Below are 25378 nucleotides of genomic sequence, written 5' to 3'. Positions count from 1 at the left end.
AAAATATTCATAAGATAATAATACTTAGATAATATTTTTTTGACAATATTTAAACATCATCTACGTGTTATTCTGTGATTGGTATATGATAGTGTTTATGATTATTATTATTATTGATTGTGAAATAATTTTGGATCAATCACATAATAACACATGTAGATAATGTTCAAATATTATAAAAGATATGTAATGATAATTCAGAAAGAGACTAACCTGTTACCACCATAACAAAAATGGTAAGGAGAAGAAAATGGAAGATGTGCTTCATCATTCTCATATAAAACAGACTTTGATGTGATATGCAGTGAAGAACATTGCTCTATAAATAACAGTTTCTCTGCATTGACTCCAGGCTTGCTAGCAATATTATATGGTTATTAAAAGCTGTCTTAATGACGGTTTTTCTAAAGCACATATAAAATATTTTGATTTATTTAAAGAAGTATTCAAAAAATTACATGATGTTAGCAAAACTATTTTAATAATTTTTTAATAGCATTAAATTTTTGCTTAAATAGTATTAAATACTATTTATGGAGATTTAATTGAATAAAGTTTTCTTTTATTAAAAGACAACAATAAAGACTAAATAAATGAGTATTCTAATAAAAGAATGTCTTTCATTTAAAAAAATGACACAATAAATACGCACATTTCTAGTTTTAATTATACACAAATTAAAACATTTTTTCAATTTCAAACACTGATAATCCATCCTTTCATTTTTATTTTATAAATGTCACATTTGTTTAAACGCTTTTATTTCTATTTAATTGTCAATTTTAGAGTTTAAGTACATATTAATTAGTTTTTTGGTATTTAAAAATATCATGATTTTTCTAATAATTACATCTAATCTTAAACTAGAATGAATTACTCTCAATTTTAAAATTTCTATTTATGTTGGTAACTTAAATTTATAAGTTTTATATCTGTATTAATTATTGTTCTCTAATGTAAGAATAATACAGGATGAAGTTGAATGATGATAGTATTTATTCGCTCTCCAACTTGTATTATTCTTATTTGTTTCGTTTGTTTGTGAACTTTTTTAAATCTCTAGACACAAATATTTAAAAAAATTAATAGTATAAGTTTTTAACATGAGATAAAAATAATAAAAAAAAATAAAATATAAATTCAAATTTTATTATGATCAATTATGCTTGTAATTTTATTATAAATTAAAAAAAAAATGCTGGCCATTTTATTATGATTAATTAACCATGAAAAATAAATTTTGAAACTAATTTGGTTACAATTAAAATTTGTATATATTTATTATATTTAATCATTTCAGATCAGAGTAGCAGGTTTAATTAATGACCATTCCTTCCACAATGGATTTTAATTGAGAAATGTGAAAAGAGGTAGAAATCTAAGCAGCATAACACTCTTAATTTGTTGATTTTATATTTAAATTTTAGTTTTAATTACTTGCATGGAAAAAAGAATGGAAAAGATATTAAAATAAAAAAGTTAAACATTGATACGTGAATCATAAATCATCTTTAATAAATAACAAATTATATAAAATTTAGATTAGGAATGTTCACAAAATCAAACTAATTAAACACTAATTTTCTCTTACTAATAAATAAACCGAACAAAACATAAAATCATGCGATTAAATTATAAAACAATAAAATTAAAATTACACATCTTGATTCTACATCTCAAAACCCTAGTTTAACAGCATAAGCCTCAATCAAGAGGCTATGAAGATTGCATGAATTTCTAGAACGAATGGTAACATTTGTATTTTAACTAAACATTTTTGCATTTGCAGAGTTCTACAAAGATGGGCAACCAGAAAATGAGTTGATATGATTCCCCCAAAATGAAAATAAGGGGCAGAAATGTTAGCCACAGTAGCTGCTGTCATGTGATGCCAATAGACTTTGCACTCAGTGTAGATAAAATTGATGTAATTTACAGCTGCTACTACCCTATGAGAGACCAAGAAAGAATGGATCAAAAATTGCTTGCTCAAGGTGCTGAGTAATTAGAAAAAAGCTGCAACAAAGTGCTCAGTGTTCCAGGATTGAATTTCCTAGCAAATAGATAACATGGCTTCTGAATCCCATTCCATAAGCAAGGCCAACTTTGTACTTGTCTCTGTAGCAATACGTCATAACTTTTTAAGTCACTCAATGCATTCTTAATAAATTAAGGATATCAATAAAGCTTTCAGAGAGCATACCTTCTCATCACTCGAGACATGCACACTAACATCAATGGACTGCCAATATGATTATGGAGTAAATTAATATCCATTATCTCAGTTAGAAAATATATTGAAAGAGCAGTTGAATGAGTATATAAGTAATTTTTTCTCCCCACAACACAGAAAAGATATAGAAAAGATTATCAGACCAGACACTAAAGATAAATCATACATAGAAACCTGAACAACATATATAGATATGGGATACATATCAAGGAGATTCTTCCACATGGATCTTTTCTTTCCAATTTTCCCAAAAGTCCAATTTCCAATTCTTCTTACTTTACACTGGCTGTTACTTAGCATATGTTTTGGAGATTTTAAAGAGAAAGAAATACAGAGGAAGGGTACTTATTTTTGCTTGGATTTCAAGGAAAACATGGTTCATAAGATTGGATATTCTCTTTACATTCACATCACGGGTGACTATTTCTGTATTGAAAAGTAAATTTGTCATAGCACTATACCGTAATATTCTTCAAAAGCTCATATGAAATATCTCGAACCCTATATGATTTCGGATGCCACTTTCTCTCAGACCAGTCAACATGAGTTGTTGACCAATTTGCAATTCCACCAGGATCAACAATCTGAAGCAGAATCCTATTAGTTAACAGTTTGAAACTGTTAGAACAGGCCAGGATTACAGACAGAAATTCTCACCTGGAAGAATGTAGGTAAGTAATGCTCATCCGCAATGCAATTTTTCCCTTCAAAACCAGGCTGTAATATCATAATATTCACGTTAATAATTGAGCACAGCCAAATTTAAGAATTATTAAATTCATACTTCAACACACGTTTGAGGGAAGAGCTAAGATATTTAAATAACTCCTTGCATCAGGTTTTCATTTCAAATTTAGGAGAACAATAAGTAAGGGTCTAACTTAGGATAGCTTCTAGCTTATGGAACGTTTTCATATTAAAACTTTTTTAAGACAAGAATGAGAAGCTTGGCTAAATTAAATAGGTGCTTGTAAAGAGGGAGTTCCCTAAACAATTAAGACGCACAAGTTGATCATAACTTTGCAGCAAGTTTTATTCTTTCCATTTCCTTGATTCATCTTATTTTCCTATTGGTGCAACTGTTTGTTGAAAAGTTTATCAAAATCAGCTCTAAATACCCATATCATTATGAGAAAGAAGGAACTTACGACAGAATACATAAGTTGTATTGAAAGAAATTTCATGTAAATCTTTTGTCAAAGGCACATAATCATTGAGCGTGTATTTGCGGCAAAAATGAAATACTTACACACCTGCTTGGTTTGATGAAAATGCCAGTTCAAAGCAAATTAATAAAATATTCAATAATGATAAATAAAAGAAATTGCTCAAAATTTTAATGCAAACAGTATTTAAAAACTGCACCTGACAGTAAGCCTTAAATTTTGAGTAATACAGGTTATCAGCCATAACTATTACAGCATGCTGGCGCTTCATTGAAAACCACTGCATCAGGAATCTAACAATTAGCCAGAGACATCTAAACAGATGACATAATGAATTGAGCTCCTCCACATCATGTGTGGCGATATTAAAGAACAATAAGATGCAAATAGAACTACAGAAAAGTAGAAAGAAAAAGGGGGCGATTTCAGGCAAGAACAAAGAATACTTATGTTATTGAGAATCTATTCACCCCTATGTTTTAAGCCAAAAGACTGGACTACTGCGTTTTCTTGTAATTGATGCTTTAGTAAAGCCTATTAACATAAATCATGGCCAACTCCATTTATTCAATTAATATCCTTTGAAAAGGGTAATTGCTAAATACTAAGTTCAAATTTCACATTCCATTTATTGTAGTAAACAAGAAAAGATTCTAATTGAAATGCATAATTTCCAGCAAGCAGCCTATTTAATTTACCTGTGCACCCTTTCTAAAGTTCTTCATCTCAATTTCGGGTAACATGCGTTTTGAATACCTGCCATTGCCATGAGGACCAGGATCCATAAAGCTAACAAGAAAAAGAAAAGGTTGGATCAGTTGAGGGCACCAAATTGGTGGCAGAAAACAGAAATTAGAAGAACAACCCACTCTACAAATGAACACACGGGTAGGTATACTCTATGTAAAGCATGACATACCAATCAACAAAGCTGACGTTTGTGTACATCAGATAATCAAAAATATAGTCAAAGGTATACAATGGCACACAGCTGCAAAACCAGTACGAAAGGATTAGAAACTAAACTATATATATAACACATAAGTTACCTGGAAATAAGAATATAATTAAAAGCAATATCATGGCACATATCTACCTATCAGAAAGTAAAACAAATTGCTGGTTATCAGGATCTTGTAAAGCATTTGCCAGTAGTCGTCGTTCTGCATTAACCATAGATATTTTACCCCACACCACCTGCAATAAAGTAACCAACTATTAACATAGCTGCTAACTACCATATTAGCTACTTTTAGAGCATGTAGTTTAACTTCAAATTAAACTCAGCTTATTATAAAAAAAATTATAACTAATGAAAGTGGAATATGTTGCTAAGGCACTCTCAAAAATAGTAAAGTCACAGAAGTAAAACTAGACAAAACTTCCTACCTTATATATAATGTTATCCTAGACTTCTAACATAATTCAAACAAGCAAATACATGAACATTATAATCTCTTAACAGGAAGTAAAGTGTGTGAAATAGGGAGATTATGTTACCAATGCAAAATATTGCATTTCAGACAGTCAGGTTGACAAAGTCAACACTACATTCCTATGCATTTCTATTAAATAGTTACAGCATCAATTGATCTCTCACGTTGATAGACATTTTGGTTTCATATATTTGGGTACTCTAAAGTAGGAGATTTGTTTTGATCACTACGTTAACGAAAGTCGACTCATGCAAAGAGGGTACTTTAAAGAAAACTCAAGAAGAAAAACAAGAAGTAACAACATTAAACAACGATTTAAATTCAATAAATAAAAATGAGCAAAACAATTGATAGGTGACTGGAAACAGAACAATCATGAGACAAGTTGCACACATGGTCACTATGTATATCCTGATTGATAAAACAACATATGATAGCAAACAGAACAATCGTGACCCTACCCACCTGAGCACTTCGTATATCCCGGTCAACAAAATAACGGCTCACGTGAATTGGTTTAGTCTTAGAAGCATGCACATATACTGAGAATTTCCCTTCATGTCCCTGGCAAAAAGGAGAAAAGTATTCTTCCAGGTAAGCACACACTGAATTAGCATGGTTGAGAAGCAAAGACAATTAACCAACAGAATTGCAACTACAAACTATGACTGTTCATTCAAACAATTTATGAATCAAACATATTTTACATCTTTTGGTGTAGATTTATTCAAAATTAATAGGTAAGATCCAAACACTTGACCTAAATATAAAACCATTATTCATTGCATTCTGTTAGGACCAGAAAGACCATTAACAAATTTCATGCAAAGCACTTGTTCAGTACTCAGATAAGTGTACAATAAACCAGTACCCTAGTTTGTCATTCAAGTTCAGTCTCACCGTTCCAACAGAAGGAATAAATTTTCCAAATTCTATCAAATCCTGACATTGTGATGTTTCTCCCTCATCCTAGCACTTTTAAAATAAGAGTAATAAAAAACAACCGAGTTTCACAATCAATGGAATCTAGCGTCATTGGAGAGTACAGCAGGTTATTTCTCTAACTCGTCCAATTAAAGATTAAACTAAACATTCAGTATACTAATACAGACTGCTATATTCTCAAGGATCATATGCTTTAAAAGTATCACAAATGTTTTAAAAAGAAAACACTAAATTTATTTTAGAAAGGAAAATACATTAGTTGATTTATTAAGAGAGAATAAGAGCTTGCACATCCTAACTCTTGTACAAGCTAGCCATCAGTCCTTGTCCTAACTCAAACAATTGTCATGCTTGACTTGCTCACATATTTGTTTGTAAAAGAAATCATTTACAAATAAGATAAGTGTACATGAACTAATACAATACATCAAAATAATACAAAAATAATCAGTCACAGATAACACGTAACAATTCCTTACTTGAAAAAATTTATCCCATAATCTTTCAAATGGTAGAGAACCAGGTGACAGAAACATGAAGGCGATTTTCGGATTCTTTGAAAGAACTACAGGTGTTTTCAAAATATCCCTAACAACAGCTCGTGATGCAATCTCTTCATCTGTGTATTCCCTTGCAGGAGCTGGTGGAAGCCAATCAGTAATTGACCGGCAATTTTCAGAAGAAAAGATGTAGCAAGCAGAACTGCTTTTTGGTGGGTAGGTATAAGCACATATTAGAAACACGCATACGAATAAAACCAAGACAATAATCCACATTGGCTTCTTCATAGGAGGACGATGACGAGACCCAGGCAGGATCTGCACATCGCCCATGCCTAGGCGCGAATCTTTTATTGTCTTCATCTATGCACTTGAATCACAATTTTCACCACTTCCAACCAATTTCCTTTTCATTCATATTCCACACCACTCTAAAATAATAAATCAAGATAAATGGCCAAAAAGAAGTCTTCAACAGGTTAATGCAGAAAAATCTGAAACAAAAACAGAACAAAGATACATTAGCAAACAACTCGGCCAACTAAATCCACTAAGGTTCAGAAACCAGCATCTGGGCCCAAAATAATATGCACGGTGCATGCTAAGGTTCGCCACAGAATTGACTGCAACAACTCAAAATATGATCAAAAGCAAACTTTTGACACATTTTTGAACCCCACATAATAATTTACCGTCAAATGAAAATAACTCGCTAACAAATTCCAAACTTTAAGAAACGGATGTCGAAATCAAAAATATCTTAATATGTGTTAAAGAGTAGACAATCCTAACTGAATAACCAACAAATTGTGAGGAAGAGGAAGAGGAAGGAACTAATATGTGTAAGGTCGAACACAAAGTCAAAAGCAATTTTCTTTAGCCCATTTAAAAATGAAAAAAGAAAATATCAACATAACATAACCCACACACTCCAATCTGTTCCCACAAAGTCCCAGTTCCTCAATCATAGGAGCGATTACATAAATATACAACAAAACCCACGATCGGGTGGGAAAGGGAAGTTTCTCTAAAAATCTAAAATCATAAAACAAACCTATTTTCATTCCACCACACCTTTCTAGTATAACCAAACACGATAATAACATTAAGGAATCAGAAAAAGACATCGTCCCAGAGAAGAAAAAAACACACGAGCGTGAAAAGTATGGGCATTTATTACATCTCATAAGTTAACATAATCAATCAATTCAACGTTTTATAATTCAAAGGGGGCACTCCTACAAAAAAAAAAAAAAAATACACAAGTATCCACCCATACAAAAACCACGTGAAAATTCAAACACAAAAACACATCGAAGAAAAAAGAAAACCTTACACGATAAAATCGAATTATCTTGCAAAACACTACACGATTTCATTAATTAATTTAACAACAAAACACCAAACAACCTTAAAGATTGAAACTGAACTATCTAGAAAAACACTACACAATCCCATTAATTAATTCACCAAAAGAATAAAAAGCATTCCCTTCCCTCCTTCACTGTTTTCAAATCTTCCACACCCAACATCCCAAACGTTTAAAAACAGAAACTTTCTCTCTCTCTCACGCAGTGAGAATGGAAAAAAGAGTGTCGATACCTGCGACGTGAAGAAGACGAAAAAAATTCACATCACACGTCAAAGGAAAGATCCCAGAGGAAAATGAGCGTTGAAAGATCTATCCTTGTAGGGGAAAATCGCAAGGAACCATGCACGATCACAAAACACATACGCGAGAAGAGTAAGAAAGAAAGACAGTGTCTGTGCCTCTATTTCGTTGTGAATGCTTCTTCAAAACGCGAATCGCTTCGCTTTCTTTTGTTTCTGCGTTTTGCGTTTTGCTTTTTCTCTGAAAAACCAAAAGGGTCCTTGCTTGAAGCAGTGGCACACACCAAGACACAAAAAAACAAACTATACCATGGTTTAGAAAAAAATCATTAATTAATCAATACTGGTTATAATATATATTTAAGGTAATTAGTGGAAAATTCATTAATGTGTTTGCAATTAAATGAGAAACTAAGTCATACATCTCTGACAAATATGAAAATTGATTAAAAAGAAAGTTGGGGTTGACTAGGAATCATAAGGTCCTTCTGCTTTTCTCCACTTTAGTGTTTGTTGACAAAGAAGTTTGGTATTTTTGTGATGACTCTGTTGTCACATTTGCAGCTTTTGGAAATGAATTGCGGTTTGTGTTGCTTTATTCATCACTCATTACAAAAACCAAACTAAAAATGGAATATTAGTAAGGAGAAAAGAAAAAAAATGTATAAAAAACTAAATTACATCTGTTAAATTTTACTTAATATTATACTGTCACTATATTTTTATTGATTTTTTTTTAAAGGATGTTGACGATGAGCTGAGATTTTGCTTTTATTGTTTATTTTTTATAATTTTGATATTGATGATGAATTATTGCTTAGTCGTTAAATTGATGAAATTATCGTTTTTATTTATACAAAGTTATTGATAATCTAAAATTTCATGAAAGTTTCCAAATTTTTTTTTGTAAAACAACTCACGTCATTATATTCAGAGTTCTTTAATATAGATTATATATATATATATATATATATATATATGATATTTTATATTAATTTAGATTATTTTATATATAAAAATGTGGTTTTCAAAATTTATTAAAATATTATTTATAATTTAATGGTTAGATTAATATAAAGTTACTAATTATGAAATATTTAATAGTAAAAGTTACATAATGTAACATTTATTTAATAGTATGTAACTATTAAATAAAACAATAAAAATTGATAATGCATATACAATAAAAAAACATATCTAATATTAATATAATTATTCTTCTTAATATCTATAAAAACAATATATATATATATATATATATATATATATATATATATATATATATATATATATATATATATATATATATATATATATCAACTACAAAAGTTTTTTTTTTTTCAAAAGATAGAAACTCCAACATTACCAATTATATAAGGTTAAATAATCATTTCATTGTGTCTTAGTCTTTTACTAAAGATATATAATCACCTAACTTTTTATCTGCTCATATTCTAAAGTGATCATCATAAAAAAAAGGGTTAAATATGTTTTTCGTCTCCCAACTATTGGCCGTTTTTGTGTTTAGTCCCTTTTTCAAAGTATAGTACAATTTAGTCCTTCAACTTTAGAAAAGTATGGTTTTAGTCTTTTTTACCAAATTTTTTAAACTTTATTTACTGTTTCAAGCACGTTACATTATAGCATTTGGATTGTTTACACATTTGACACATTTTTGCTTCAATGTTGAGAAACGCGTTTGAAACAGCAAATAAAGTTAAAAAAATTTGGTAAAAAGGACTAATACCAGAGTTTTCTAAAGTTGAAGGACTAAATTGTATTATACTTTGAAAAAGGGACTAAACACAAAAACGGTCAATAGTTGGGGGACGAAAAACATATTTAACCCTAAAGAAAATAACAAAACATAATACAGTTTAATCATATCAAATATCAGTTCAACATTTATAAAGTACTAGAATTCTAAAAACACGCACAAAAGTTGACTTTAGACTCAATTATTCAGATATATACATTTGACATAGGGTTTCATTATAGGTATGCACTTCTCGTAATATTTATCTTTAGAGTCATAAACATAGGGGTTATTATCCTACTACTCACAAGGTTAGTTCCTTTCATGCCTAAGACCTCCAGTCATTATTACCCTCATCCCGTTCATCTCTATATGAGATGAACGACTCATAGTATATCAGGATATTTGCTTTCTGAACTCCCATATGTCAAAACATATACTAAACCTCACCACAATACAAAATTTTTTCTTAAAATTCTCACAACAACACACATAATCATAATAAACATCCTTATTTCCATATATACAACTGTCATAATCACAAGCATACTCAATGAATATATAAATCAATACCAACCAGCCAAAAAGAAGAAGCAAAACTATCATACAAACTAACGCTCAGAGATGGCACTTGCTAGACTTTTAGCAAAAAGGTGACGTTCAGCGATAGTTCTGACACCCAATGCCAAACCTTTCGCAAAGGTGATGCTTAGCGTCCTGGAATTAAAATTGCTCCAGGCATACAATGCAAAATGACATTCAGTTGTACCTTACCACCACTCAACACCAAAACATTCTCAAAACTAGGTGCTCAACCATAAAAAGGGGCACTTAGCAATAAGAAAAAAATGCTTCCAAACTTGTACAACTAAACTTGCACTCAACACCACACCAATGTCCCTCAATGCTACACCAAATTACAATACATTCATATTTGTGATTTAAGTGAAATGAGATTTGTTCAATTACTCAAATTGGTATTTCTTTTTCAAAGAAATGGTTCAACACAATTTTTACACCTTAAGTTCATACCAATTTGTGCAATTTAGTTCTCTGAATCAAAACAGTCTAAACCACAAGCCAAAACTCAATTCAATTATCAAACCATAACATTTCAATTAAAACACAAACATCAATCAAATTTAACAACATACCGATATCAATCAAAATTATTCAACTCACATACTAAAACAACTAACTACCCTTACCTACAAGACAACCAAATAACTTGATGGCCCCTAAAACACACTTAAACACATAAGTAACTCAATCTACCCCTATGAACAAAACAAGCACAATTAGGACACACAATTAGGACACACAATTAGGACCACTGATCAATAGAGACTAATAATAAGAACAAGAACACTACATACGAGCCAAAAAGAACTACATGCAGAAAAAGAACCAACATACCAAAAGAGAGACAACAAACCAACTTATCCAATTGAAGAAACTAATTGATTGATTTTGATGAAAAGTTCCTCTAAGGAGAAATCTTATCATCTCTAATATTCAACAAATGAACTCGTGGTAAGAAATTTTAGAAAAAAGATAGAAAGAGTTCTAGAAAAAAGTTTTTTTTTTTAAAAAAAAAATGTATGTTTTTAAATAATAAAACTCATTTATAAAAATTATATTTACACTTTAGAATTTTAATATTAAAATAATTAAGTCTCGTAATTTTAAATATATTATTAATTTTAAAATATAATTTTCTAAATTTTACACATCACTCATATTATATGTTGATTGAAATTGATGTAATATATTTTTTAAAATATAAATAATTTACTTACTTATTATTGTTCAATAAAATTTAATATTAATAATTATGATAAAATGAAATTATAATTTAAAAATTACAGCAATAAATTAATGTTATTATGTAAAGTTATATATTTGTAACACCGGTTAAAAGTTATGTTTATATTTATATGATAGGAGGTCAATTTTTAAACTCAAATTCTTCATATTTTTATTATTTATAAAAAGATTTGATAAATAATATTTATTTTTAAGCAATGATATCATGACACGATTTTACATTCATTTGACACAGAATATAAAGATAAAATGGTTATAAAAGTATAAAGTTTTATATTTTTTCAAGAAAAAAAAATAAAAAATAGAAAAAGATACTTAAAAAAATTAGATATGTCAAAAAAATATTTTTCTTTTATTTTTCTTAGTCTTCTTCTGCTGAGAATATGGTGTAGTCACTCTGTGTTTGTACTTCCTTCTTCAACTTCAGCATTATTATAAGCATATGTGTGGTGATTTTTTTTACTCTTTTATTTTATTTTAACATTAAATATTACTTTAAATATCATTACACTAATCGTGTTTTTAGTTCCTGTGAATCCTTTCTAGTTTTTATCCAATAAAATTTCAAGGCTTTTGTTTTTATTCTTTGCTCTGAGTTTTGGTTAAGAATTTTACGAGGGCGATTGACTATAATGATATGATATATCTAAAACTATTAATAAAGAGATTTTTTTTTTTAACTATTTATCTCGTATGCATAATCTTTTACTATTTCTATCTTAATATTTGTTACAAGAAACTACTTATAGTGAGATGTGATGAAAGATTATAACACTTTTGTTGTATAACTATAAAAATGAATAAAAGTAACTTCTGTAACAAATTTTCTATATTTTATTGTAATCTTATTTTTTCTGTTTGAATATTTAGTTTTTACTATAATAAGAATTACATCAAAATAAAGATTGTCAAATCACAACAAAAGTTGGTGCTCATTTTCTAGATTGATTCTTGGTAGAGAATGTAAAGATGGTCCTAGTAGAAAAAATAAAGACATGCAACGTTCATGTGGCTGGTACCTCTTAAGGGTAATTTACTTTTTCATTTCTTGTCATAAATTTTCTTTTGTATATACAAATCATACCTTCCACAAGGTGAATCAATCAATATATATATGTGTGTGCAAAGCCTAAAGGTTCATTTATCACTATATATAACTATCTTGCATGTCTTGGAAGCAATATATAACTACAATCTACCAGTAAACTAAAACAACAAATTCAATAACAAAGAAGATCAATATTCAATGGCATTTGCATATGAACAATTTCTTCTTTTGTTGATGGCTTTTTCAACATGTTTCTCATCAACTAGCAGCAATTCATCTGTTAAACCTCAAAGACTGGTCTCCAGACTCATTCACCCAGGCTCAATTCATCATCCTCACTACAAGCCACATGCAACAGCTCAAGACCGAATTCAACTTGATATCCAACAATCAGCAGCACGTTTAGCCTACATACAAGCAAGGATAGAAGGTTCTTTGGTCTCTAATAATGACAACAAAGCTAGTGTTTCTCCCTCTTTAACTGCTAGAACCATACTGGCCAATATCTCAATAGGCCAACCCCCTATCCCACAACTAGTTATTATAGACACTGCCAGTGACAGCTTCTGGATCATGTGCTCCCCTTGCACAAATTGTGACAACCATTTAGGNCCACTCTTTGACCCCTCAAAGTCTTCCACCTTTTTCCCACAGTGCAAAATACCATGTCTCTTCAAGGGTTGTAAATGTGACCCTATTCCATTTCGTGCCTCTTATGCAGATGGCTCCACAGCTTCAGGAACATATGGTCGTGATACTGTTGTCTTTGAGACAACTGATGAAGGTACCTCTAAGATATTTGATGTACTATTTGGATGTGGCCACTACATTGGATACGATTCGGATCCAGGACATAATGGAATACTAGGACTAAACAGTGCAGTTGAATCTTTGGCAACAAAAATGGGTAGAAAGTTTTCTTACTGCATAGGCAACCTGGCTGACCCTCATTACAATTACAACCAACTGATATTAGGTGAAGGGGCAGATCTTGAAGGTTTTTCCACCCCTTTTCAAGTCCACAATGGCTTTTATTATGTCACCATGGAAGGCATAAGTATAGGGGAGAAAATGCTTGACATACCTCCAAGAACTTTTGAGAGAAAAGAGAATGGCACAGGAGGAGTCATCATTGACACAGGCAGCACTATCAGCTACCTAGTTGATAATGTGCATAAACTAATCTACAAAGAAGTTAGAAATCTCATTGGTAGGTCCTTTAGAGGAGCAATAATTGAAAATTCCCCATGGATGTTGTGTTATTATGGTAGTATCAACAAAGATCTAGCTGGGTTTCCAGTGGTTACATTCCATTTTGCTGAAGGAGCAGATTTGGCTATGGATTCTGGAAGCTTTTTTAGTCAAGTCAGTAATGACATATTCTGCATGACTATAGGTCCAGCCAGTAACATCGACATTAAAAGTAAGCCTTCAGTTGTTGGATTGTTAGCCCAACAGAGCTACAACGTGGGATATGACCTTGTTAATAACTATGTTTATTTCCAAAGAATTGATTGTGAACTTCTTAGTGGTTGATGATTGTGAATGTATTCACAAATCACAACTCTTGAACTCCAATTTGATTGAATCCACAACAAAAGCATTATTTGTGCACTAACAAGGTAAAGTAAATGGCAATGCGTTGCTCTCATGGCATATATGGCTTTAATTATTTTGAATTTAGATACAAGACATTAGAAGTTATAACAACGCTTGTATTCTGAGAATCGTAATTGTATAGCTATCCTCCAAGCTCAAATATAAGCAAAAGCAAATGATTCACACTAAAGATATATTTGGAGCCATTATTCTTTAAAGACTTCCAAAAAAGTAAAATAAGAAATAATATATCTAAATCTGTGTTGTTGTTTAACTTGTACAAAAACTAAATTTAACTTAATGAAAAAATTTATTTCATTTTTTTCTACACTTTTTTTTCTCTTTCAGAATTCATATTTGTCACAACATACTTTAAGATTGATAAATAAAGATAACATCACTAAATAAAAACATTCAATATATTTTCTATCATAAGTAGCATTTTGTCAGTACTGGTGACAAAAGGAACTTAATAAATATCATTACTACAAATCATATGATACATGTTCTTTCAACTTAACAAACACAAACAGTAATTAATCCCTCAACTTATTTTTATAACCAATATGATTTTCATAATCTGGCGACATATCTTATTAGTACACTTAACAAAAGAGACTTAATATATACTATTTCTCAACACTACAAATTGTATGACATGTGCTCAACTTAAATAACATGTAAACTCGAGAACTCACAATTAATAGAAGAGACTTAAACTAAAACATGTACTCAGAAAAAAAAAACAAATATTTATATTAAGTACTCAAAACAAAAATTAACCACATATTAAAACTATAAACCTTATTTAAGCCATAAATGAATAATGTAAGTAGTTTAGGTAGGTGACTGGACTGACATGTAAATTTGAACTATCTATGAATACATCATAATTGTTCTTACATAATATTAATTTTCAATCACCAACAAAAAACACTTTTTCACACCTTTCTATAATGTTACAGTTCTATTTTTATTGACATGACAAAAATCATTCTTCCTGACAGGCATTTTTCAACGTCTAACTCCAGTTTTCTCCTCAGTCCAGCCATCTCCGTTAAAGGCTCAAGACACAGCCAGTTTGCAATTACATGCAACTGGCTGAGAAATACTTAACCTTAATAGGAAAAACAATCAAGATCTATAAGGCCAGATAGAATAAGGTAAAAATTTAATGTCTACAAATCAAGAATCATTCAGTTGAAAGAGGGGAAGAAAGGAAGAAAAACAAAAAACAATAACCCAACTCAATATGCTTACTTATTATGGCATGAACAGAAAGGAAAACACTTACGTTCAATAACCATTAGAGAAGGAGTAACTTTGGTCGATCCAGGCCTAAAGCAGAAATTAGCATGCAGTTTATCACCTTTCTTTCTAGAAATACAACATTATGACAGCTCTTGTATTCTGAGTATTGTGTTAGCAGCCATCCTACATGTATTACCATGAGCTGTATATCATAAGAGTAGAACCAATCACAGATGGAAAAAATACTACAAAGTGGTGGAAACTCTGTTCAGATCAGTAATGTGTAATGTTCAACATGTTGTAACACCTTTACTGCTCTTGGCAGTTACACAAAGTCATTTTATTTAAAATATGTTTCCATAAAGTTTATAGTCAATACACGCATACGCACACATTGTTAGAAATATAAGAAATATCTTCAGATACTATCTTAGAATATTGTACAGTATCTTCGATGATCTCTTAGGACTTGTTCGTCTTTTATACTTTGATTTATTTTCTTATTTAATTAGGATCTTTGTTATAAGAATATCTTATTAGAATATCATTTATAGGCATATCATAATATTATGTATGTAAAAATAAAATATCCTATAATTATTTGTATTTATCGTCATCAATCTGTTTAAAATGAACTTTGCAGTGTAGTCCATATCCATACACAGTTTTTAGCATCTCTTCCATCTACTTCTCTCTCTTTCATCACTTCCATCCTTAAGTCTAAATCATTTGTCAAAAAATTGTCAGCACAACCCACAACCATTGTTCAAGTGCTGCTTCAAAACACATTTCCTTCGGAAAATTTGAATTTAGTTCCTCCGAGGAAGTTCATAGATGTAGTTCATCAAAATGCTATGCTTCAAGAAAAATAAAGATAAACAGTATTCTTTTTATCGTGAAAGATATGAAAAAAACCAGTTTTCTCTACTTGTGTTCAAATTCTCAACATAACTTCCATGCACAACAATTTTATAGAGTAAACTGAGACGTCACTATATGTAATCTTAGCCAAAGGTTAATTTCTTCCAAGCCATGCGAAGAACCTTTCAGATTCAAGGTTCTTAAAACAAATATATGAAATGGCTAGAAATTAGAAAGTATAATAATCAAAACAAGAATCTTCAAGTCAATGAAAACTAAAAAGTAGAATAAAATAACAATTCAGTTGGCAGTGCATAAGAAAACTTCAAAGTTTCTGTTTCACTCATCAAAATGTGGATTAGCCTTTCTTCCATCAATTCAAAATTTATATGCATAAAGAAGAAAGAAAACATAAAGATGCAACTTTTGAGTTTATGAAAAGAAAAAAGAAGTCTGGGCAGTGTGTATACAATGTGTCTTCTCTAATTTTTCCAGGTATTTGGGTTTCCTTGTCTGCCGTCCTTAACTAATAAAATTTTATTTCTTTTCCATGTTTAATAAAGCCTATTTTATGAGGATGTTATGATTATTGAGTCCATATAATTTATTTTATGAACAAAAAGTGTCTACTAAACAACAGTTAGACAGAAAATGCATCATGACATGACATACCCTCACAAAAAGAAAATTATCTACCGAAAGAACTACTTACACCAATTAAAGAAAAGTGTTTCAGTCTGTTCATTTTGAGCCTAAGAAAAAAAATACTTCTTTTAATGTTTTTGGTATACAAGTAGAGTATGAAACTAATTACATCACCTATCCAGTGTAAGTATATACAGTTTAATAAAGTGAAAAAAAAAGTAAAAATAAAATAAAATAATTGTATAGTTGTAGGGGAAACCAAAGGAATTAAAAAAAAAGTTCAATTTTATCATCAACAAGATGCGCTTTACCATAATCATTGCTCTGTAGATAAATCTCTTTACTGGAAAGAACTATAATTGAAGCAACAAACCCAAATTAGATGAGAAAGGTGTATATATATTACCATTTCTATAGTGGCTCAGTTTTGAGTCCAGCAGGTTCCTTGGTAGTCACTTTATGGGTGAAAGTGCAGAACAGGAGCAAGAACAGACGGTAGTTCATCAACCATGTTACATAACTGCCTCTTCAAACAGGATCCAGCATTGATCCAGTCCAGTGACTCAAAGCATGATACCCTGAATGTACATGTCAAATATCAAGAATACCCTGAATGAGCTTTCACTGTCTCGTGCCTCGTACTAAAGAATATCATAAGGTTATAAAAATAAAAAAATTATGATTATTTCTGCAATGTATTTTAGGCTGATATTGTTTCCCCTTCCTTTAGACTTTTGTCCCTTTCGGATTGATTGTAGCAAAAAGGAAGACAGAGGGCTACAAAATTACTTCTCTGTCTGGCTTGTTATTACTACAATGGAAACTGGAAATCTTATTCGTCTAAATCATAGTAAGGGAATGTGAAAGAGAAAGAGACCACTGCAGGAAATTGCCTTTGGGTTGTGTAAAAACCTCGAACGGCAACCACCCTTCATAGTCCAGAACATTGAACATGACAGAAATTTCTCATTTTTTATTATTACAAACACATTACTATTATGCATTTATAGAAAGGATTAACCCTTTAAGGAAAATCAGAAAGGGTGCCACATTCATTGACTTCCAGGAACTGATTTACTGGGAGCATGGACACACAGATCAAGGTTGATGGTATGCTTTAAGGTTGAGGGCTAGGCAAGGAGGAAAAGAGTGAAAGGCAGCTTCTGGCAGCGAAAGCATGTATTGTATTGCAATACCATAAACTAATACACCCATTTATTTAGTAATAAAATTAGATCCAGTATTAGTACAGGCCCAAGTCTTTGGACAATATGTGTAATAAACATAATATCTCCAAGCATTGGGGACTGGGAACAGAAGAGTCACAACCAGATTGACCAAATAAAATTGAAAGACAAAGGGTAAAAGCACTCAAACCAATAGACACTAGCAATGACATGCAATATATGTAATAGTGCAGAAGACAATAAACATGATTACAAGAATGGAAATTGTAAAGAACGTAGATGCCATGCCAAAATTGTCTAACAAAGAAGTTAAGAATTTACATAATTTAAAAGGTGGCATTAAGCTTTCAGGTAAGTTCCAATAAATTATGTTAAGTACCAAAGGAATTGTAAACCATTACACATGGATAGACACTTTAGAAGCTTAACTATAATGAAAAAGTATGTACCTGTAGGTGTCATCCATGTGCTCTCTTTGTCAGCAGCACACGGGAAGCAGTTCAAGCACTAAAAGAATTTTCCTTATTTACCCCACACTTTTAGTTCATGGACTCTGTCAGATCAGAAAGCATTTCTTTCGCTGATTGATTTGCTTTCTGAAGTTCCCCTTTGGTACAAAGTGCAGCTATTCTAGAATAATAGAAGTCAAAACCCTGCATCTGGGATCTTGTCATACAATCACTGTTATTTGTTGCAAGATTATTTACATCTTTGTCATCACAAGATCCAAGATTCCAACCACTTTTGCAAGAGGAAGGTAGAATGCTTGAGCATTTAGAACCAAAATCCTTCCATTCATAAATCTTTTGTCGTTTATAAGTGGACAACTTTTGAACGGGAAAAATTATACGGGCAATTTCATTGAGAACTGTAACAGCTTCTTGAACCCTTCCTTGCTCACACAAAGTGGTAAGGAAATCACTTATTGACTCACTATCAGCCTCCTTGTTGACTATGTTTATCAATTCTGCCACATGCTTGGATTGGAGCATCTCTCTCAAGACACTCCTGGCTTCTTCCATCCTTCCCTTGGAACAAAGACCTCTTATCAAATATAAGAAGCCAAAAAAATCAGGTGATACAGATTTCATCTTGAACTTATAATAGAATTCAAGGGCTCCTTGCATGTCACCCTTTTGGCAATAGCAATTAATTGCAGCACTAATAGTCAAACTGTCAGGCTCGATATATTTTGTCTCCATATCAATAAGAAGCTCAAATGCCTTTTCTAATTGTCCAAGCTTAGAAAATCCATCAAGTAATGAGTTGTAAACTTGTACTTTAGGCTGAAAGCCCTTGAGGATCATTTTCCTGAAAATATGCTCTGCATCTAGCAAAAACCCCTCTCTACATAGAGCATAAACTACTGTAGCGTAAGTTATTTCAGAGGGTACTAAATTAAGTTTTTCTAACGAATCTAACAGCCGAAATGCTTCAATAAGACATCCCTCATGGCACAATCCATTTATGATTGAATTATATATGACTATGTTCAAATTCATCCCCTTCCTTTCAACAAAGGAACAGAGATCCAATGCTTTATTGAGATATCCACCCTTGCACAAGCCATCAATAACAATTGCATAATCAAAATATGTGACTAGTAAATTATCTTGAGTCTCTGTGACAAGCTTATATGCATCTATAGATCTACCTTCCTTTATGAGAATCTTAAGAATAGAGGCAGGGAAAATGTCGGCAAAAGATTTATCCACCATTTTTCCAAGATACTGAAGGGCACGGTTGACATCTTTCAGACAGAGGTAACATGCGAGTATAATTTGTACCGTTGGTTCAACTAGACCATATTCTTTCAGGAAGCTATTCAAAAGGGGCAGAATTTTCTCCCTGTTCCCATTACTAAGATACCCTCTCAAAATTGAGTAATAAGACTTGTCCGTGACAGGTTGACCTCTCTTTTTCAGCATCATGCACATATGATTTGCATCATCAAGTAATCCTCTTTGACATAATAAAAAGATAGAATAATTACATACTGCACTATATATGTCTGGTCCCAAACCATCCATTCTGTAAACAAAATCTAAAGCCTCTTTTGTATTGTTTTCTTCAAATATTGTATTCATTAACATCCTAAATGTACCTATATTCAACTCGAGACCTGAGTTATGGAGTTCAAGTAATGCATCAATGGCCATTTCTGCCATACCATTCTTGCAAAGGCCATTAATAATACTATTGTAGCACGCCTGTGACAAGATTGAAGTCTTTCTAAATTCATCAAATACCTCAAGTGCCTCGTCAATTCTACCTACCTTGCAATAGCCATCAATCATTGTGCAGTAAGTCACTGAATTTGGAACCAGATCCATTTCAGACATTCCTCTGTAAAGTGCATGAACATCTTCAAAAGCCCCCATCATAAACAGTGCTTTGATCAGTACATTACACATCACAACATCCATAGCTATCCCAGATTCTTCTATTCGCTTCTTTGTCTGCAAAATCCCGGGAATGTTCTCTTCTTCAGTATACCCATGCAAAAGTGTGCTGTATGTAATCACATCTGCAGCAACATTTTTCGATAACTCATCCGCCTCGACTGTCCTCCCATGCTTGGATAAACCATTCATAACAGCATTGTATGTAACAACACTAGGGCTGATCTCGCTCCTCTCCATTTCATCAAACAGACTAAACACCTTATTGAAATCCCCTCTCTTTCCAAACCCATCAATCAAAATCACAAACACATATTCATCCATTTCAATTCCTAATTCTTTCATGCTTTCGAAAACAACGAACGCTTCCTCCACCTTACCCTTCTTACAATAAGCAGACATGATTGCACTGTATGTGACTTTATTAGGTCTGTGTCCTTCTTTTATCATCTTGGCCAAGAAAGTAAACGACTTCTCCACATCACCTAGCTTGGAGAACCCATCTACAAGCACAGTATAACTCACACAATCATGGCCTATACCCTTCTCCTCCATTTCCCTCATCCTCCTTAAAACCTCAACCAAAACCCTCTCCTCAACATATCCACAAGCCCAAGCACTATACAAAACAACATCCAATGCCAACCCTTCCTTCTCCATCCACTGGACCAAACCACATACTTCTCCAACCCTCCCCATCTTACAAAGAGCCATCACAAGAGCCGTGCACGTCACCACATTGGGCCTAAACCCGCCACAATCAGTGACTCTCTTAAAAAAATCCACCCCAAGTTCCGGTTTTCCAACCCTACAATACCCAGAAATCACGGAACTACACACAAAATCATCAAAAGGGTACCTAACTCCATCCTCAGCCATCAACTCCAGCACCTCAACGGCCATACCCATCAGCCCCTTTGAGCTCAATTCATGGACTATAAAACAAAAGGTGAAAGAAGAAGGAACTACAGCACGGTCCCTCACACAACGCCGCAAAACGGAGAGAGCTTTCTCAGGGTCGTGGCGTTGGGCACAGAGGCCTTGGATGAGGGTGTCCCACATGAAGGGGTGAGTGATTTTCAAGTGAGTGTGCATGAATTTTTCTGCCTGTTCGAAATTGTGGGATTTGAGGAGTGCCCATGTGAGGAGGGAGAGGGTTCGGGGGTTGGTGGGGGCGTTGTTGGTTTGCAGCTGAGAGAAGAAGTGGGTTATTAGGTTGAACTTTTGGAGGTGGAAGAGGAAAAGAAGGAAGCGGTTGATGGGTTTGGGAGTGGGGGTGAAGCCACGCTTGAGCAAGGTTTGGAGGGACCAAGGTCGTGGGTGGAACAACATAGAAGGGAAAAGACAACGCTTGGATTTCAAAAACAACGTAGTTGTTGTTCCAACATTGGATGAAAATTGAAATGCTACTTCCTTCGGTCAGATTCTCTTCAGTTCGAGACTGAATTGGAGCAGAGAGAGTGACATGATCAGAGGGGTGCTCCCTCCCACTTCAATTGGGCTGGCCGATCACTGGATACAATTGGGCTACATATACTCTTGCATTTTGGAAGGACATTGCTTCCTGCACTTCCACGATTATTAACTGCATCTCTACATTGATATGAAAAAGATCAAAATACCCTTCATCAGTGCACCACACTACTGCTGCAGGGAAAGAAGAAGAAGAAAGAGGAGATAGAAAAACTTGCTCTCAAAAGTAATTATGAAATATAACTCAGTTTTTAATTGTTAAATGTATTTGTTTTCGCACTTTGAGTATTAAACTTTTTTAAAAATTTTAGTAACAAGTTTTTTTTAATATATATTTTCGTCTCCGATGATGAGTATTTATTGAAAATGTTTTTTGTTTAAATTATACTTAGAAGCATGATTATTGTTTTTTAAAAATAAGTTAACGTGAATTCATGCTTTTAAATAGTGCTAAAGCACTATTTAGTTTACACTTGTGTCAAATATGATTTTTAAATAAATTCTAAAAATTAAAATTGTATTACAAATTATGACTTCAACCTAAAATTTAAAAGTTAATACTAAACTTATGCTTAAAATTACATTTTCTTCTTCTTATGAAAGTATGACTTATCTATCTATCTATCCATATATGTATTTAAATTTTTCACAATTATTGTTTGAACTCCTTACACATAAGTCTCACAACTCTCTTTTACCAAATATAAGAAACGTGTTAATGTGTAAACTCTTACAAAGTAAGTTCATATATAATCTTTTTAAAAGAGAAAAAATAAAATAATGTGAAACTTTGGTGCATGTTAGAATATTCAAAACTATAAGGTAAGAAAATCACACATTTGAAACATTATTATATGGTAATAACATCCCACACTCCAATCAATGTTTTTCCAATGCAAAATCTAACTATTCCCAATTTCATCATCTTTTCAACCACGACACGATATTATCTTTAATTATTTATGTAGACAATTATTTTAATATTACATACATTAAGTTTTTATATATTTATAACTTTTATTAAAAGTGCAAAAGATAAAACCAATTCCTAGTATATAAGTATAAGTAAATGTAATTCTCTTACAAACTGGTTCGACTTAAAATTCATTTTTAATAACTTTAATATCTGTTATGAATTTTAGGCATTAATATTGCATTTTACGCATTAACTGGAAAATAATTTGGATGTTGAAAATTGATTTTGTATACACCAAAAATCACGTATAGAGTAGTTGAATTTTGATTCTTTTATTGACCCAGAAGAATAGATTTTAAGGTGAGTATTTTTTCAAGATTTGTCTTATTTGCACACAACAATTTCACCAGGCTAACTAAGTAAAACTTATCAACAGCCACTGAAAGTATCTTAAACAAAAACCACTTTTTACAAAATCGATTTCCAACTTAAGAAGAAAAAAAAAAGTTCATGGATAGGTCTTTTAAAAAAGTTAATTAAATTTTTACTTTTATAATTTTTTTTATATTGAATGACATAAATTGAAAGTATAACGTGTCAAACTATAAATCTGTAACATTAAAATTTAGAAATTTTTTATTTAGAAAATATCATTTGTAAAAATAAATAAAAGAAATATGAAAACAAAAGTTAAGTGAATTTTCACATCTAACAAACTTAAATTTTGACAAATGACACTTTTAAATAATGTTAAGATTAATTTAAAAAGAGAAAAAGACACGTTGAATTCTTTTACAAAAATAACAATTGAGTTTAAAACAAAATATAAGAATAAAAACAAATAAAAAATTTAAATATAAAAACTACATTATTAATTAAAAAAACTTAAATTTATCAAAATTTGAAATTATATTACAAGGTAAATGAAGGAAAAAGCTTACAAATTTAAGTTCGAAAACCACATTTTTTTTTCTTTAATTTTAGAATGATTTTTAAGGCAGCATTAATTTATATTGGTTTATAGAGCTATAAAAATTGGTTTAAGGTAGCATTAATGCGTGTTCCTCCCTGTATATACATTGATCTTGTAGACGTAAATGTATTTTTCGATTTTATTTAACTTTAAACTCTTGTTTTTTACTATATATATAAAAATTCAATATGTCATTGAAAACTAAAAATACACAGTGATTGTATGAAGAAAATACATTAGAATAAATAATAATTTTATTAAAATATTGATAATGAACTTATAAAGTAATTAAACAAGTTTAAATCACATTAATTGGAAGATATTTAGAAACCAAGAGACGTAGATCAAAAGTAACAAACAAAAGGACAGCCGTACATTATTATTTTTTATTATAAATAAGAAATGAACTCAATTGTGCCAATAAACAAAATATATATATATATATATATATATATATATATATATATATATATATATATATAATATTATATTACTTATTAATTTATATCTGTTTAATTTATTTATTATTTCATTTATAATATATTACATGAACAAGATAATATAAGTTTTAGTGTCTGACACAGTACACACATTACTTATTAATAAATTGATAATAAATATTTAAAGATTAAGCTGTAAATGAGTGACAGTAGACTAATTTCCCAAGATTGTTTGATTAAATATGAACTTTTAAGAGGTTTATATTAATTAATCTGTGATAGTTTTCTTCTTTGACACAAGTAATTATCCACCAAGAAAAATCCACGAGCCAAGAAATAGTCAAACAAAAATGAAACTTTCCTATTTCTTTTCTCTTCTAAAAGGAAATTAAATAACATTCAATAAAAGTCACATCACTCATTTCAAGATATCATTTGAATTTTCTACCAGCTCTTCTTCGTCTACCTTCTTATGTTCATCTTCACTTTCATAATTATCTTAATATCCATTTGCTTACACGGTTCTATGGTATTAATGGAAGTTAATGATAGTATTAATGATTACTTCATTTTCATCAACTAAATTAATTAATTCAGTTTGTATATTTGCACTCCCCACATTTTCTGAAACATATTGTAGCTTACTCACATTTTGTTAAGTTTTTCTTTGGTTATTTTTTTTTTGTCTCTCTTTTTGTTATTTGTGGTCCTTGTGGTGATAGTCCCGGTATACTATTGGTGGTGGTCTCAGTGGTCTGGTGCTAATGGTTTTGTGGGCTGCAAGTCAAAAGAATTTGTTACAAGTAAGTTTTAAATTAGAAATCTTAATCGAACATCAAAGTTCAATTATAGCCTTCTCGACGATCGAACACCGGTTGAGGGCCGCCGCAATTTAAATTGCGGTAGACCTTAACCGTAATTCAAACTTCAGTTAAGGTTTTTGAGTCTCGATTCACGCCATTAAACCATAAATCTAAATATCCAGCAACAACGATTCAATCCCATTTCCACGGTTCAGTCATGATACTTCAATCCAACTTCTACTGCAATCCATATATACATGCAACAACACTGGAAACGATAATGGATAGGAGGAGAGAAAGAAAGAC

The 25378-nt window shown here is 31.3% G+C and overlaps 3 protein-coding genes across 6 annotated transcripts; 1 reads left to right on the top strand and 2 right to left on the bottom strand.

The window, feature by feature from the left end:
- Positions 1-1609: 1609 nt before the first annotated feature.
- On the bottom strand, positions 1610-8190 carry LOC106759762. 2 transcript variants are annotated; one of them, XM_022780473.1, is made up of 11 exons: positions 7883-8190; positions 6260-6774; positions 5301-5399; positions 4496-4596; positions 4319-4390; positions 4098-4188; positions 3599-3679; positions 2891-2950; positions 2695-2817; positions 2204-2242; positions 1610-1949 (listed from the first exon to the last, which is right to left on the bottom strand). In XM_022780473.1, exons 2-11 carry the CDS (start codon positions 6641-6643, stop codon positions 1908-1910), a joined length of 1092 nt encoding a protein of 363 aa, XP_022636194.1. In that variant the 5' UTR covers positions 6644-6774; positions 7883-8190; the 3' UTR covers positions 1610-1907. The 2 variants fall into 2 exon arrangements, with proteins under 2 accessions (XP_022636194.1, XP_014498580.1); XM_014643094.2 differs by having other exon boundaries at positions 1610-2118; positions 7883-8188.
- A 4218-nt stretch (positions 8191-12408) lies between these two features.
- On the top strand, positions 12409-14410 carry LOC106761671 (aspartic proteinase CDR1-like). The gene has a single exon (XM_014645240.2). The coding sequence runs from the start codon at positions 12721-12723 to the stop codon at positions 14056-14058; it is 1338 nt and encodes a 445-aa protein (XP_014500726.1). The 5' UTR covers positions 12409-12720; the 3' UTR covers positions 14059-14410.
- Positions 14411-14910: 500 nt separating this feature from the next.
- Positions 14911-22093, bottom strand: LOC106762580 (pentatricopeptide repeat-containing protein At5g57250, mitochondrial). Of its 3 annotated transcripts, XM_014646574.2 has the most exons (4): positions 18515-22093; positions 17285-17456; positions 15416-15574; positions 14911-15238 (listed from the first exon to the last, which is right to left on the bottom strand). In XM_014646574.2, exon 1 carries the CDS (start codon positions 21797-21799, stop codon positions 18605-18607), a length of 3195 nt encoding a protein of 1064 aa, XP_014502060.1. In that variant the 5' UTR covers positions 21800-22093; the 3' UTR covers positions 14911-15238; positions 15416-15574; positions 17285-17456; positions 18515-18604. The 3 variants fall into 3 exon arrangements, with proteins under 3 accessions (XP_014502060.1, XP_014502059.1, XP_014502061.1); XM_014646573.2 differs by having other exon boundaries at positions 14911-15574; XM_014646575.2 differs by having other exon boundaries at positions 14911-15555.
- Between the last annotated feature and the right edge of the window lie 3285 nt (positions 22094-25378).

This window comes from Vigna radiata, chromosome 5 (genome assembly GCF_000741045.1).
Source record: "Vigna radiata var. radiata cultivar VC1973A chromosome 5, Vradiata_ver6, whole genome shotgun sequence".
NCBI classification, from domain to species: Eukaryota; Viridiplantae; Streptophyta; class Magnoliopsida; order Fabales; family Fabaceae; genus Vigna; species Vigna radiata.
The sequence above is the reverse complement of the archived record's forward strand: the minus strand, read 5'-3'. Positions and strand labels throughout refer to the sequence as shown.

What these genes read in the sequence shown, in the direction of transcription:
- LOC106759762 (XM_014643094.2), bottom strand. Translation starts at nt 6,643, where the DNA reads ATGAAGACAATAAAAGATTCGCGCCTAGGCATGGGCGATGTGCAGATC. An exon ending in AACGTCAGCTTTGTTGATTG is followed by an intron (nt 4,189 to 4,318) that starts GTATGTCATGCT and finishes TTTTCTTGTTAG; the next exon opens with CTTTATGGATCCTGGTCCTC. An exon ending in ACTTACCTACATTCTTCCAG is followed by an intron (nt 2,818 to 2,890) that starts GTGAGAATTTCT and finishes ATTCTGCTTCAG; the next exon opens with ATTGTTGATCCTGGTGGAAT.
- LOC106762580 (XM_014646573.2), bottom strand. Translation starts at nt 21,799, where the DNA reads ATGTTGTTCCACCCACGACCTTGGTCCCTCCAAACCTTGCTCAAGCGT.